The sequence below is a fragment of the Mustela nigripes genome, chromosome 16, assembly GCF_022355385.1.
Source record: "Mustela nigripes isolate SB6536 chromosome 16, MUSNIG.SB6536, whole genome shotgun sequence".
NCBI classification, from domain to species: Eukaryota; Metazoa; Chordata; class Mammalia; order Carnivora; family Mustelidae; genus Mustela; species Mustela nigripes.
This window is the reverse complement of record NC_081572.1, coordinates 29,137,662-29,150,762: the sequence shown is the minus strand read 5'-3', so window position 1 is coordinate 29,150,762 and position 13,101 is coordinate 29,137,662. Positions and strand designations below refer to the sequence as shown.

General features: G+C 43.9%; 1 protein-coding gene across 4 annotated transcripts in view; it reads right to left on the bottom strand.

Moving 5' to 3' along the window:
* Positions 1-11,110, bottom strand: part of TOM1L1 (target of myb1 like 1 membrane trafficking protein) — a 56,386-nt gene extending 45,276 nt beyond the window's left edge. For 3 of the 4 annotated variants that reach the window (XM_059379728.1, XM_059379729.1, XM_059379730.1), the window contains exons 1-3: positions 10,855-11,109; positions 8,299-8,383; positions 6,452-6,530 (exon numbers count right to left, since the gene is read on the bottom strand). In XM_059379728.1, coding sequence (XP_059235711.1) covers positions 6,452-6,530; positions 8,299-8,383; positions 10,855-10,912 — 222 coding nt within the window. In that variant the 5' untranslated portion in view covers positions 10,913-11,109. Of the gene's footprint in view, positions 1-6,451; positions 6,531-8,298; positions 8,384-10,854 lie in introns of all 4 variants that reach the window. The other variant, XM_059379731.1, reaches the window with a different exon arrangement.
* Between the last annotated feature and the right edge of the window lie 1,991 nt (positions 11,111-13,101).

Genomic DNA, 13,101 nt, shown 5'->3' with positions numbered 1-13,101 from the left:
GATAAATTTTATTATTATTATTAATTTTTTTCTTTTGGGAGAGAGAGCGAGCATGCGAGTGGGGCAGTGTAGGAGCACAGGGAGAGGCAGAGAGAGAATCTTAAGCAGGCTCCATGCTCAGCTCAGGGCTCAGATCTCATGACTCTGAGATCATGACTTGAGCTACAATCAAGATTCAGACACTTAACCTACTGAGCTACCCAGGTATCCCAATGAAGTGAATTTTAGATATTTTGAGTTTCATAGTACTTCGGATTAAGTGTCTGTATCCCTCCCAAATTCGTACATTGACATTCCTAATCCCTAATGTGAGTGTATTTGGAACTGGGTCTTTTGAGAAATAATTAGATTGGGAGCGTGTAGAGACCTGAGGCAAGAGATTAGTGCCCAAATAAAGAGGAAAGATGAGCTCTCCTGGCTGTGTGATGATGCAATGACAAGATGGCCATCTACAAACCAGAAAGTGGGCTGTCACCAGGCACAAGATTTGCTGGCACCTTTGCACACTTTATAGCCTCCAGAACTGTGAGAAGTTAATGTCTCGTTTACACCCAGTAGTAGGTGGTGTTTTTATTATAGCAGCCCAAGATGATGAAGGCAAAACAGATGGTGGGACATTCATGTAGAGCTGTTTAATAGAGCTATCTATGAGCAGCTCCAGCTTAGGAGGGAGGGAGCCTAACATGAGAAACCAAGGCTGCATGGGAACAGCAGGGAAGAATGGCTGGCACACTAGGGCTCACCTACCACACAGGCCAGAAGAAAACTATGAAGGCAACCAGAGAGCAACCAATGGAAACTAAAGCATAAAATATAGAGAACATAACATTGGGAAAGTCAAAAGAGGGTAGTTTCTCCAAGGATTGTGTCAAAACAGCTAAGGATGTGCAGGGAGAACAAAACTCAGCTAGGTCAGTTATTGGGGTCATGAGTCCCACTAGTGGGGCTGAGGGGACATTTTTTCAATCAAGCAACATGAGCAGAAGTCAGGCTAAGAAGAAGTAAGTTGGCATTGAAGAAATGCATGCAGAATGTGGACTTCTACAAGTGATCTAAAAAACAGAGTTAAATCTATCTCCTGTGCTGCCCACTTCTCCAATTAGAGAGGTCACAGAAACCATAATGCAACCAGGATAGGCACGATCATCTCTGCAGAAAAGCCTCCCTGAAAATGGACTCTCCACCCTGCTCTGTGATGTATCCCTAGAGTAGCAATACAAAAAGGTATGAGAGCTGTAGTTTTAAGGGCAATATGGCTAAGAAGGCAATCAGAAAATACAGAAATGGAACACATGGGGCTAGTTATCCAAAGCACAGAAAATATTTATTGATTTTTAACAAGTGTAGTACTTGTTCTTACCAGTTTAAAGATTATTTGAGTGATAGAGACAGAGAGTACGTGCATGAGCTCGTGCACAAGTAGGGGGAAGAGGCAAAGGGAGAAGGATTCACAAGCAGACTCTGCACTCTAAGTGCAGAGCCCTATGCTGGGCTCGATCTCAAGACCTTATGATCACGACCTGAGCTAAAACCAAGAGAGGGATGCTCAACTGACTGCACCACTGAGCACCCCTGAAATACAGAAAATATTTAAAGTGAAGGAAAATAAAAACAAAATACGAAACCTGTTGAGATGAGTATTTGAAGGCAAGTTGTTTAGAGAAAGTTAAGTTGAAAAGTTGAATAACAAATGACTTTTTGCTGGATGCATTGTGATGAGTTATTAGCTGAAATGCAGAGAGGAAAATAATCCCTAGTACAATGGGAATTTATGGAAATACTTCATCCACTCCATCAGGCAGCCTCATCAGAGAGCCCCCATGTCTCACTTTCCCTAATGGTAAAACGAATGGGGAGTTTCTTGCCAAATATTTCACAAACCGATTTTTATCTTTGGATCACTGAGATTTTATGGCAATAGGTATCATTCCCAGGAGGTTACATGCATAAAATCAGAGAGTCAACATGAAACGCTGAGGAAGTTAACATCTGGAGATCACAAATCACGGCCCTTTGTGTTTTCCCACTGGAATCTAGAATTTCAGGACTCATTACTTCTAGCTCACCTCTTTCATTATGTCACCGGTACCTCTTTCACCCCACAACCCACAGAGATAAGCACTAAAATCTATTGTGGCAAATTGGAAAAATTAATACATTGCTTTTATACATTTTAAAATTGGGCTTTGGTAGATTTAGGTGTTCAGATAACCTATCTTTGGAAATAGGACAACCAAGACACCAAAATCTCAGGCGGGATAGGGAACCCAGAAACCAAGGGACCATGATAGACTAAAGAGAGTAAGACTTTACAGTCAAAGAAAGGCAATTATCATTTGATCTCCCTGATATGAGGAAGTTGAGAGGCAACGTAGGGGGTGGCTGGGTTATGTACACTGGGGAAGGTATGTGCTATGGTGAGTGCTGTGAAGTGTGTAAAACTGGCAATTCACAGACCTGTACCCCTGGAGCTAATACATTATATGTTAATAAAATGATAAAAAATTTTATTTATTTATTATTATTATTATTTAAAAGATTTTATTTATTTATTACAGAAAGGGAGAGAGCGCACGCACAAGCATAGGCAGGCAGACTGGTAGGCAGAGGCAGAGGGAGAAGCAGGCTCCCCGCCGAGCAAGGAGCCCAGTGTGGGACTCGATCCCAGGACGCTGGGATCATGACCTGAGCCACAGGCAGCTGCTTAACCAACTGAGCCACCCAGGTGTCCCGATAAAAAATTAAAAAAAAAGAGAGTTAAGACTTTAGGCCTCACTAATCTCCTCACTCAGAGGTTGCTTATTGTTCTAAGCCTTGGTATTCTTATCTGCAAAATGGGCCATGATACCTCCCTCTAGAGAGTTCTTTTAAGGCCTAAATGAAATATAATATATATGAAGAGCCAGACATCCATCAGGACTTAATGGTAACTGTTTTTTTTTTTTTTTAGGATTTTATTTATTTACTTGACAGACACAGATCACAAGTAGGCAGAGAGGCAGGCAGAGAGAGAGAGAGAGAGGAGGAAGCAGACTCCCCGCTGAGCAGAGAGCCCAATGTGGGGCTCGATCTCAGGACCCTGGGATCATGACCTGAGCCGAAGGCAGAAGCTTTAACCCACTGAGCCACCCAGGCGCCCCTAATGGTAACTATTTTGATCATCCATTTCCAGATAATTTCCTATCAGGAGAGAATCTGTTGATTAGCTGATATATATATTCTTCTTAGAAAGACTGGAAAATGAGCTACTTGGTAGTTTCAGTTCTTATAATAAATTTAAAAAAAAAATTTTTTTTTTGAAGATTTTATTTATTTGTTTGACAGAGATCACAAGTAGGCAGAGAGACAGGCAGAGAGAGAGGGGGAAGCAGGCTCCCCAGTGAGCAGAGAGCCCGATGCAGGGCTTGATCCCAGGAGCCAAAGGCAGCCTGAGTCAAAGGCAGAGGCTTAACCCACAGAGCCACCCAGGCGCCCCTATAATAAATTTCTAAACCAAGCACAGTAAACAAGGCTTTGGGGCCATCCAGAGTGGAAGACCCCACACCAAGTTATGGTCACACTAGAGGATGAACTCTCTCTACTTGTGGAGGAATGGACACACTTTACACATATTCTGAAGCCCTCACAGCTCACCACCTCAGTGCTGTTCCACAAAGGCCCATTAATTAATTGATTTCTGGGAACCTGTTCAACAGCTTCCCACTTTACAATACTAGTGTCTTGCTGAGACTTATCACAATTGCCTCATTCAAAGGGTTAGCTTCTGGCTAAGACTTACGAAGCTTGGTAACAAACTGCTTTCTAAAAAATAAAACTAGGCTTCTTGACAAAACTTCACCAACTGATGGTAGGAAGTCGCAGTGTAGTCCAGTCCCGTCAAAGACCTAATCAAAGCTAACAAGTCCATGGAGAAACCAAATGACATATAATTCAAAGAACATTTATAACTGACTTTGACAGAATCTCATCACTTCAGAGTAACAAAATGTCATATTTGGGGATTCAATTTTAAAGAATTGATTGGTAAACATTTAATTGCTTTGACAGACATTAGATGATTCTTTCTGTGACCAACATCCCTCATAATTAAGTCTGGCAAAGTTAATATTAAAAGTCCATTCTGAAGCCATAAACACCTCTGCCATGCAATGAGTAGTCAGAGGTGAGACGACAGGCAGGTATGCAGGAGGCCATCAAGAGTCAAAGGGCTATTTAAAGAAAACCCAAGGGGCGCCTGGGTGGCTCAGTGGATTAAAGCCTCTGCCTTCGGCTCAGGTCATGATCCCAGGGTCCTGGAATCGAGCCCCACATCGGGCTCTCTGCTCAGCGGGGAGCCTGCTTCCTCCTCTCTCTCTGCCTGCTTCTCTGCCTACTTGTGATCTCTGTCAAATAAATAAATAACATCTTAAAAAAAATAAAGAAAACCCAAGAAGTAGGTACCTTAATGAGCTCTGACCCTAAAACTGAAGAACTAATCCGATCCCCAACCCATGACTCTCCCCCTTATTTTCGTATAGGTTTTAGATTCACTTTTTCTCATGTTCTGGTGTGTAAAACACAAGGTGGAAGACATACAGTTAGCTGAGGTGGAATAAGTAATGGGAATGGGTCACTAGTAAGGCTTCGGAGATCAGACTACCTGAAGGGAAGAAAGAATGGGAACCCGAAGAGAAATGGAGGGCCAGAAGAGACAACACTCTAAAATAACCCTGCTTTCCTCAGGGAAGGGTCCCAGCTAAGTATCAGAAGAAGAAACCAGGATGGAGAAAGACAGGGAGACAGGATTAGAAGCAAGCACAGAAATGCTAAGAAGGCTGGGTACCACAAGAAAGACACACCCAGTATACAGAATAAACAACTGTAAGAAGGCAAAATACCACAGGCTTTTAAAACATGGGTAGTATAAATTCATCTTCTGCCCTTATCTCCTTCAGTTAATACTCCAAACCTTCAGCAACTTTGAGATTGCCCAGATCCCCTCCATTTTAGGGCACAGCTACATCGCTTTCTACCCCAGTTCTACAGCGTATTCCATTAGCCCTGGAGTCTTCCTGGATACCAGGAGAGTGGGACAGGGGCTGAAGGACAATCAGCTCAGTCCCAGATACACGGATGTACCAGGTCTTGCACCAGGTACTAAGGAGGTGAAGATATGGATGAAACACAGCAGTCATTCTTCAGAGAAGGATGATCCATTCTGAGAAGCAAAGTGGTATGACATAAGGGCCTGGGATTGAGCATCGGAGGACCAAGTGGATACCTTGCCTATGCCTCTTAAATAACGGAGGAAAAGAAAACCCTGCAACCTCATGGAGTCTCAGTTTCTTCATCTGTGAGTTAAGAACAGAACGACTCCAAAGGGTTGGCAAGAGCATCCATGAGGAACCAAAGGCTTTCCCCCATTATCCACCCACAGTTCCAGTAGTTCTACTCTAGCGCTTACTCATCTCTCAAGTTCTTCCATTCTGGGACCTCCCTGAGGTGGTTGCTATGAGTAAAGGACAAGGGAGAGGTTAAAATTAAAAAAGAAACAAAAAAAAAAAAAAAAAAGGAAAAGGTCTCTAAAACTATGTTCACATCCTAACTTGAAGGGTTTCTTCAGAGTTAGCATCAAAACCATTCAATTTATTTCATTTCTTCTCATTCTGTTACTCTCCCAGCAAGATGTGAATGTTCTTCCCCTATGAAACTCAAACACTAGAGCTGTGCGCACCTCAGCACCACCTCAGTCCTCTTGAAACACTCACCCAGAGCCCCTAAGGGAGGGTGATCCTGGCTAGTTGGGGTCCTAACCTTGTGGCCTGGGGCCTGGCTGAGGTAAACAAAGGCATGCGGGAGCAAGGAGAAAGCCATACAGCTCACTCTCAGGTGGCAGGCAGGGTTGGCAAAACATACCATAGTAAAAATGGCAATTCAGCGAAGTGACTGAAGAGGTCATATGGTCGAAGATGAGGGGAAAAACAAGAATGGATCCGTTAAGTGCCCACCCCCAAGTCATAAACAATAAGGTGTACAGCACTGTTTAAATCAACAAAGAACGCTCTCTGAATTATATTTTGCAGGAGAGACTGGTTGAAACTTAATGAGCTCCCAGTACCTCAGAATTCCACAAAGCTGTTCAAGTGAGGTAAAAAGCTAACAGGGAAGCATTGTCAAGACTTCAGTTCTCCTCATGGGTAACACATACACAAACTTCTTGACTGGCTCAGTTTTGAATGACCAGTTCCCATCTCCTGATCAGGAAAAGTCTGATTTTCTAGGAACACCCTCTTTCCAAGAAATTAAATGCTGTGACAATCAGCAAAACTCTCTCAATTCTGTAATTCTCACGTTTTAATTCATACTCTAAATAGCTTTTTGCTGATATATGTATTTTTTTAATCTAAAACTAAAAATGTGCCTATGGCTTGGGAAATCCTAGAGTCTTGATTATAACGTTAAAAGTACTTACTGACAAGGTGAGTTGGATTTCTTTATGATTATAATTTTTGGAAATCCTTTTCTTCAAAGCTTTTATGGCATCTTTTGGCCTACAGCAATAAATACAGTGAAATCATCAATTAGGCATTGCTGAAAATAAGCACTCTTTGAAAAGTAATGTGCATTGTGGAAAGAGGAGTAGCTAAGGAGAAGACCAAGGCCCTGATTCTGCAACACCTACCACCTTGAGAGAATCAAACAGAATATTTACATAATAGTATTACCTAGAAAGCACTACATGTGAAATGCACTCATATCCCTATCCCTCTATCAATGCACAAAACTGCTTTACAGGAAATGTAATTCCCAAAACAATGAAGGTTACCATTTTCGAGTAAGACTATATGCTGAGCATCCCCCAAGGTAGGTGATATGGGAGGAATTATGACTAATTAGGTCAACTACCATTTTACAATATAAAACAAAGGATTATGTAAAAGTAGAGGATCAAAGTTTACTTTGAGGTGGTAGAAAGGTACAAACTTCCAGTTATAAGATCCATAACTCCTGGGGATATAAGGTATAATATTAATATTAACACTGCCGTATGGTATATTTGAAAGTTGCTAAGAGTAGACATAAAAGCTCTCATCACAAGGAAAAAAAATTTTTTTGTAACTATATGAGGTGACAGATGTTAACTTATTGTGGTAATCATTTTATAATACATGTAGGTCAAATCATTATGCTATACACTTTACATGCTAATTATATCTCAATAAAACTGAAGAAAGAATACAAATCCTTTTTACATATTACCTTCCAATTTTGTCTGTATGGGTAGAATTTCTATTATGTGACAATTACACATGCTTACATAGAATCACAACTATTATAGATATATAGATATTATCTACATTTCTAAAGAATTGCATACAGAACCTAATATTAAACTCTTAGAAAAGTTTAGAATAAAGATACTTTTTTGAAAGGAAAAGTTTTATTTTGAGATTCTGTTTTTGCATTATCAACGAAGAAATTAGTATTACCCATGAAGAAAAGTTTCAGAGGAACCAAATATGGTAAACAACATTACAGGGAAAACAACATAACCGCCTCAAAGAACTAACCTTAATACACTCAATTAATATAGTCAATAATTAAATGGAATGCTTTCTTCATCAACAATCAACATAAACTAGACCAAACCTTTTTGCTATCAGTTATCACTTGAATGTGCTCAGGAAAATTAACAGAATTGTATCCCTTACAACAACTTGTAATTAGACTAAAATCACAAATAGTTGGCCTTAATGATTTTTAAAAAATCTTTAATTCCTTGAAGTTTAAGAAGTGTAACAAAAGATAGCACATTATTTAAGAACACAGCATGAAGGTGGGTGAGTGAACATTAAGAAAAAATTGTCTTATAATGAGGAAAAAAAAAGATTGCTAGATTATTTCCTGTTAATAATGACAACTGCGCAGGAAAGGTCACCACCAGGAGTTCACTAGCTTCTGGATAGTATTTTTTAGTTACAGTAGCATAAAATACTGGCAATCAGAGTAGGGAGAATTTCTAAAGAAGGAAACAATTCTGCTTTCTTTAAAGAAAAAGAAATTGAAGCTTCACAAAGACAAAACTTATAACTATTAAAGAAAAGGCAAAGAGAAAAATTATAATGGATTCTCAGATATTCCACATGCTGAAATAAGCAGCTGTCTTTATGTTTTCACCAGACAGGTCTTTAAAAGATAGTGATGCCCTAGGGGGGAATGAAACACTCAACAAGAAAACCAAAAAGCTTAAGAGAAAAAGTGCTGTGGTTCTGATGTTTCTTATCAGAGACAAATGCGTGTACCACACACTGTACTCACCCATCGTGGGCAGTGTTAATAATGTCACAGATGTGCATAAACTGGCCCCAATCTTCAGTCTGAACTCCAGCAAATGTAGCCTTTTCTGCAAAGAAAAAGCTCTTGTGTTGAGTCTGAGCTACAACAGAATGAAAAATGTCTGGGCTTCCTGAAATAATCTGCCAGGGGTTCACTAACAAGTACCATTAAGTTTATATTACCAAAAGGCAAAGAGGGTTGTTTTTTTTTGTTTGTTTGTTTTGTTTTTTTTCCTGAGCAATTCCCAGTAATTCGGGAATCAATCAGAACTCAAGTTCAGAGTGCTACCATTACTGCAGTAATGAATGACCAATTAATAAAAGCTGCAGACACAACACCCGGCGATAGGGCCAGGACCGGTTGGCTAAATGTCCATTTGCTGGCCTTTCTGAAGACAAGCCCCTATCGAGCAGCTACCTACAAAGTCAAGTGCATAGTGCAAAGTATTTTATCTTATGCAACTTCATTTAACCCACTGTGATAGATGGTGAAACAGAAGTTCAGAGAAGTTAAGGAAATTACCCAAGGTTACACAGCTAATACAAGGTAGAACTAGCATTCTAATTCAAATTATTTAACTTAAAAAAAAAAAAAGTCATGGTGGGGAGGGGGGCATGTTGAAAAAGAAAGAGATCAGAACTGAAATTGTCTGTGTCCTTGAGAATTAGAGCAAGGTCACTCCTAGCACCTGAACTAACCAAAGCTACCCCAGGCAGACGTGAATGCTTCTGAAACCCAAACCATCAGATATTTTCCCCTCTCCACACATTCTCCTTAAGAACACAAAATGCCACCTGGAAAGAGTAATAGAACATAACCTAAATGAACTTAATATATTCCCTTCATCACAGGAGAAGATCCTCAGCACAAAATCATCAGGTCTTGTAGGGAATGGAGAGAAAGTTAAAAAGGATAATGAAGAAAGAGTAAGACTCAACACAAGAAAGAATAAGAAAGGATAATGAAAGAATAGGGTTAGGCTGGAAGAACCCCAAAGCTTAGCCTGCTTCCGATCTAGGAAAAGATCTATTTGAATTTGGCATTCCAAAGACAAATCTGACTAACTTTGTGTTGTACAGACACACCTTGTTCCTTCTGCCAGATTCCCTGTTCTCCATTCCTCACACTTCCTCCCACCTTCCCATCTTCCTAGAAAACTCCTATTCATCCTTCAAAAGCCATGACAAAATTTCTCCCTTTTCTAAAGTTTTGAGTGTTTTGCAGTTTTCTTGCATTGCAAAGGTACCATACTATAGTTACTACATAACTGTGTCCGTCTTCCCTACGAGATTGCACATTCCCTTAGGGTTGAGACCACGTTTCATCTTTGCTTCATCCAGGGCCAGGCATATACTGACAGTGGGCAAATATTTACAGTATTAGATAATTCATCAGCCTATGAAGATGCGGTCTAAATCTATTTCTGCTCAAAATTCATTTTAGTATCCATAGGAATACAGCCGGCCACAGTTTAGAAAGCATTTTGCCCCTCAGTGATAGTCACTCTCCCCATCTTCCAAAGATGGGAGAACCTTATGAGGTTCAGGTTGAGTGGTGTGCTCCCTGTTAACTGAACTGCAGGCAAAACTGTCCAGACCTGAGTCTCCCTACTGTAATCGCCAGGTTCTCAGTTCTTAGGATATCATCACCCCAAGTTCCTGACAATATCACGCTTTGCTTGGCACCCACAGGCACTGTGCCACACCCGGTTCCCAAGGCAGGATTGGAGGAGAGCAGAAGGAAGGCAGCTCCCTGCTGGTCAAAACAGTCCAGTCCCTGGTTATTCAGAGCCACAGAAGACAGGACACAGGCAAATACATGCGTGGTCCCCCCACCCCACCCCCCCCCCCCCGCCAATGCCCCCCCGCCCCCCCCCCCCCCCCCCCCAGCGGCCCCTTGTGCCCCCCCCCTGACTGCTCCCCGACTCCCCGCTTGCTTCCTTCACCCCAGGACTGGGCATTTTCATTCTCTTTGTTTACCCAGAAAAAGTAACTCGGGTTGTTAAGGGCTCAACGCCAAGAGAGCACTGGTTGAAAGGGACCGGCCGCTCCCAGTGAAGTCCCATCACGCAATCTCCCTGCAACCTTCCCTGAACCCCGTCTTTCCTTCCCTCCCCCGTAAAACAGACAGGGCCACACTCGGCCCTCCAGGGAGTAGCGAACTTGACCGACAACTTTCTTCTGGCTCAGAAGTTGACCCCTTCTCCTCGCACAGGCCGGAACACTCCACACCTGAAGCCCGTGCGTGCTTCACCTGTTCGGTCCCACGCCCCAGGAAGCACCAAAAAGGCAGGCAGATTTTAAGGAGGGGTTCCAGCGGGGGGGGGGGGGGGGGGGGGGGAGCGGGGGGCGGTCAGCCATCAAGAAATGCCTCAAAGGGGCCAGCGATTGGGTGGGTGGGATTCCGGTGCCCCGGGAAAGTTGCAGGGGGAGGGGAAGGATTTCCTCAAACTTGGACGAGGCCGAGAATGGAGTCAAGCGGGAAGGGGACCCCGGGTCCCCCAAGCCTGCCCCGGCGGCTCCCTCTCCCGCTCTTTACCTATGAGGTGGCCCACGGAGGTCGCATAGGGATCCCGGTGACTCTTCCCAAACGCCATAGTAGCCCCCACCGAGCCGGGCCCAGGAAATCCGCCTCCACCGCTCTCGGGCTCCCGACTCCACCCGCTCGGTGCCCCTGGCTCCTCCTCTTCGGCCGGGCGCTTCCCGGGCTCTGCAGAGGCTGCGCGACCTGCCCGACCGCTGCGGGGCGCCGGGCACCCGGCGTGGGGTACGGGGGCGGGGACACCGGGGACGCCCGCGCACCTGCCACGTGCCCCGCGGGAGCGGCGAGGAGGCGGCGCTCCGGGCCGCCGGGGGGTGTGGGCGGGCGGGGGAAACAGCCGGGCTCGCGCGGGGTCGGTGGGGGTGGGCGGGACCCGGGTGCGGTTGTGGTCCCCGCGGAACCGGCCGCAGCTGGGGGGGGGGGGGGGGTCACAGCTTGGGGATGAGACACCCGTGCTCTGACACCGCCGTCTACTGGTCAAGTTACTGCTCTTCTCTGCGCCTCCTGCTCCCCTTTGTAGAGAAGGAAATGCGGGGTTACTAACACATAATCTCAGGATTATGGTGAGAATTAAGGATGTAAACCGCTTAGGTCGGTGTCTGGGACCCACAACATAAATATTTAACCACGGAATGAATCGAGTGACTAGAACTACTTCCTACCCCGTCCCTCACCCCCAGATATCTTGAGGTGTGTTCCTTGTCCTTTAGAGGAGGTGACACAGGGGAAGAGGGATTGGCTTCGAATGTAGGGACGCCCCAGGAGCCGGCGTCCTTTGTCTCGCCTCTATTTCCCCGAGGGACCACAGGGCGCCGCCCAGGAGGCTGTGGGTTCCTAACCCTCCCTCCCTCCTGGGAGCTGTGTTTTCCAGTAAAGCCTAGGAGAGGAGAGGAGAGGGGCTTTCCTCCGGCTCCGGCAGGGAGTGTGTTTGGCTGCAGAACTGCTTTGGAATGTAAATCTGAGCCTGAGCAGTCCAAGGCCTTTCCAGTTGCCTTTCAGAAGCGGAATTTCTTTCCTTCTCCTGTGCATTCGATTAACATCTGATTAGCCATGTTAACCATCTCCAGTGATGCCAAAGACTGCTCAAGTGTCACAGGTGATGGGCTTCCTGTCCGTCCGGACATTGCTTTTTGCAGTCAGCTTGGGCCAGTGCTACAAGGCCTTCTTTGGCCTTGGAAATAGTGACTAAAGAGATCAAAGAGGGCTTGTTCTGACTTAAGCCCTTAGTCTTAAATTTTAAAATAGATGTCAAAACCAATTGTAGTGGTGCCAAGGGGTTAACCAACTGGTTTTTTTCTTATTTCTGTTATTGCAAATTTTTCTTGACCTAAGTGAGCCAATACCTGGGATTCTAAAATCTAGAATGAAATCTCTTTATTGTGATGGCTTTCCTTTTGATGGGTTTGGTCCTACCTGTAACCGATCTTCTCCACCTGCTTACCCAGGGTGAGTGGCTGTTTCAGATGGTGCCAGTTAGCCACTTCCTTAGTCGTAACTACAGCCTGCTGACACGGTTGAAAATCTCTTTTGTGACATCACCCCACCTAATCTCCAATCCATGTTTTAGATTCCAGAAAGATACTTTACCTTCTCTGAACCCTCAATCAATCAATCTTAAAGAGAAAGTCAGTTTTCGTGTAGGCTGCTGGTGGTGTCAGTGGCCTTCCAACACGGATTGAGAACTAGGACGGAACCAACCATCTGGACAGATTTTTAACATAATTCTGCTACTTCTTATGGGAGAGATTTTTTTTTTTTTTTAATTTTCTTGTGTTACAGAATTGAGGCACTGAGAACAGGAGAAGTTACACCAAGAAGTATGTTCAGGATGTTATGGCTAGGTAAATGGAACCAGGATCTCAGCTATGCCTGGGGAGAAGTGTTTCTCTCCCCATATAAGGATGTTATGGTGGCTGCAGTCTCCTTTCTCTGTGCTCCGCCACCTTCTGCAAGATCCCCCTATGTCCTAGGGGTGCAAATTAACTCAGGCAATATTAATATGGTCTGGGAGCAGGACAGTAGGATTCACAACCAAGCTAAGGTCAGAGAAAGGGGCAGAATCCCAGAAAGAAACAATGGTAAAATTTCTGGATACCAGAAGCAAAACTCTCACCAAAATTTCTATTCCAAAGAACACTTTTATTTTATTTATTTTTTTAAAGACGTATTTATTTACTTATTTGAGAGAGAGAAAGAGAGAGCGAGCATGAGAGGAGAGAGAGCAGCGGGAGAAGCGGACTCCCT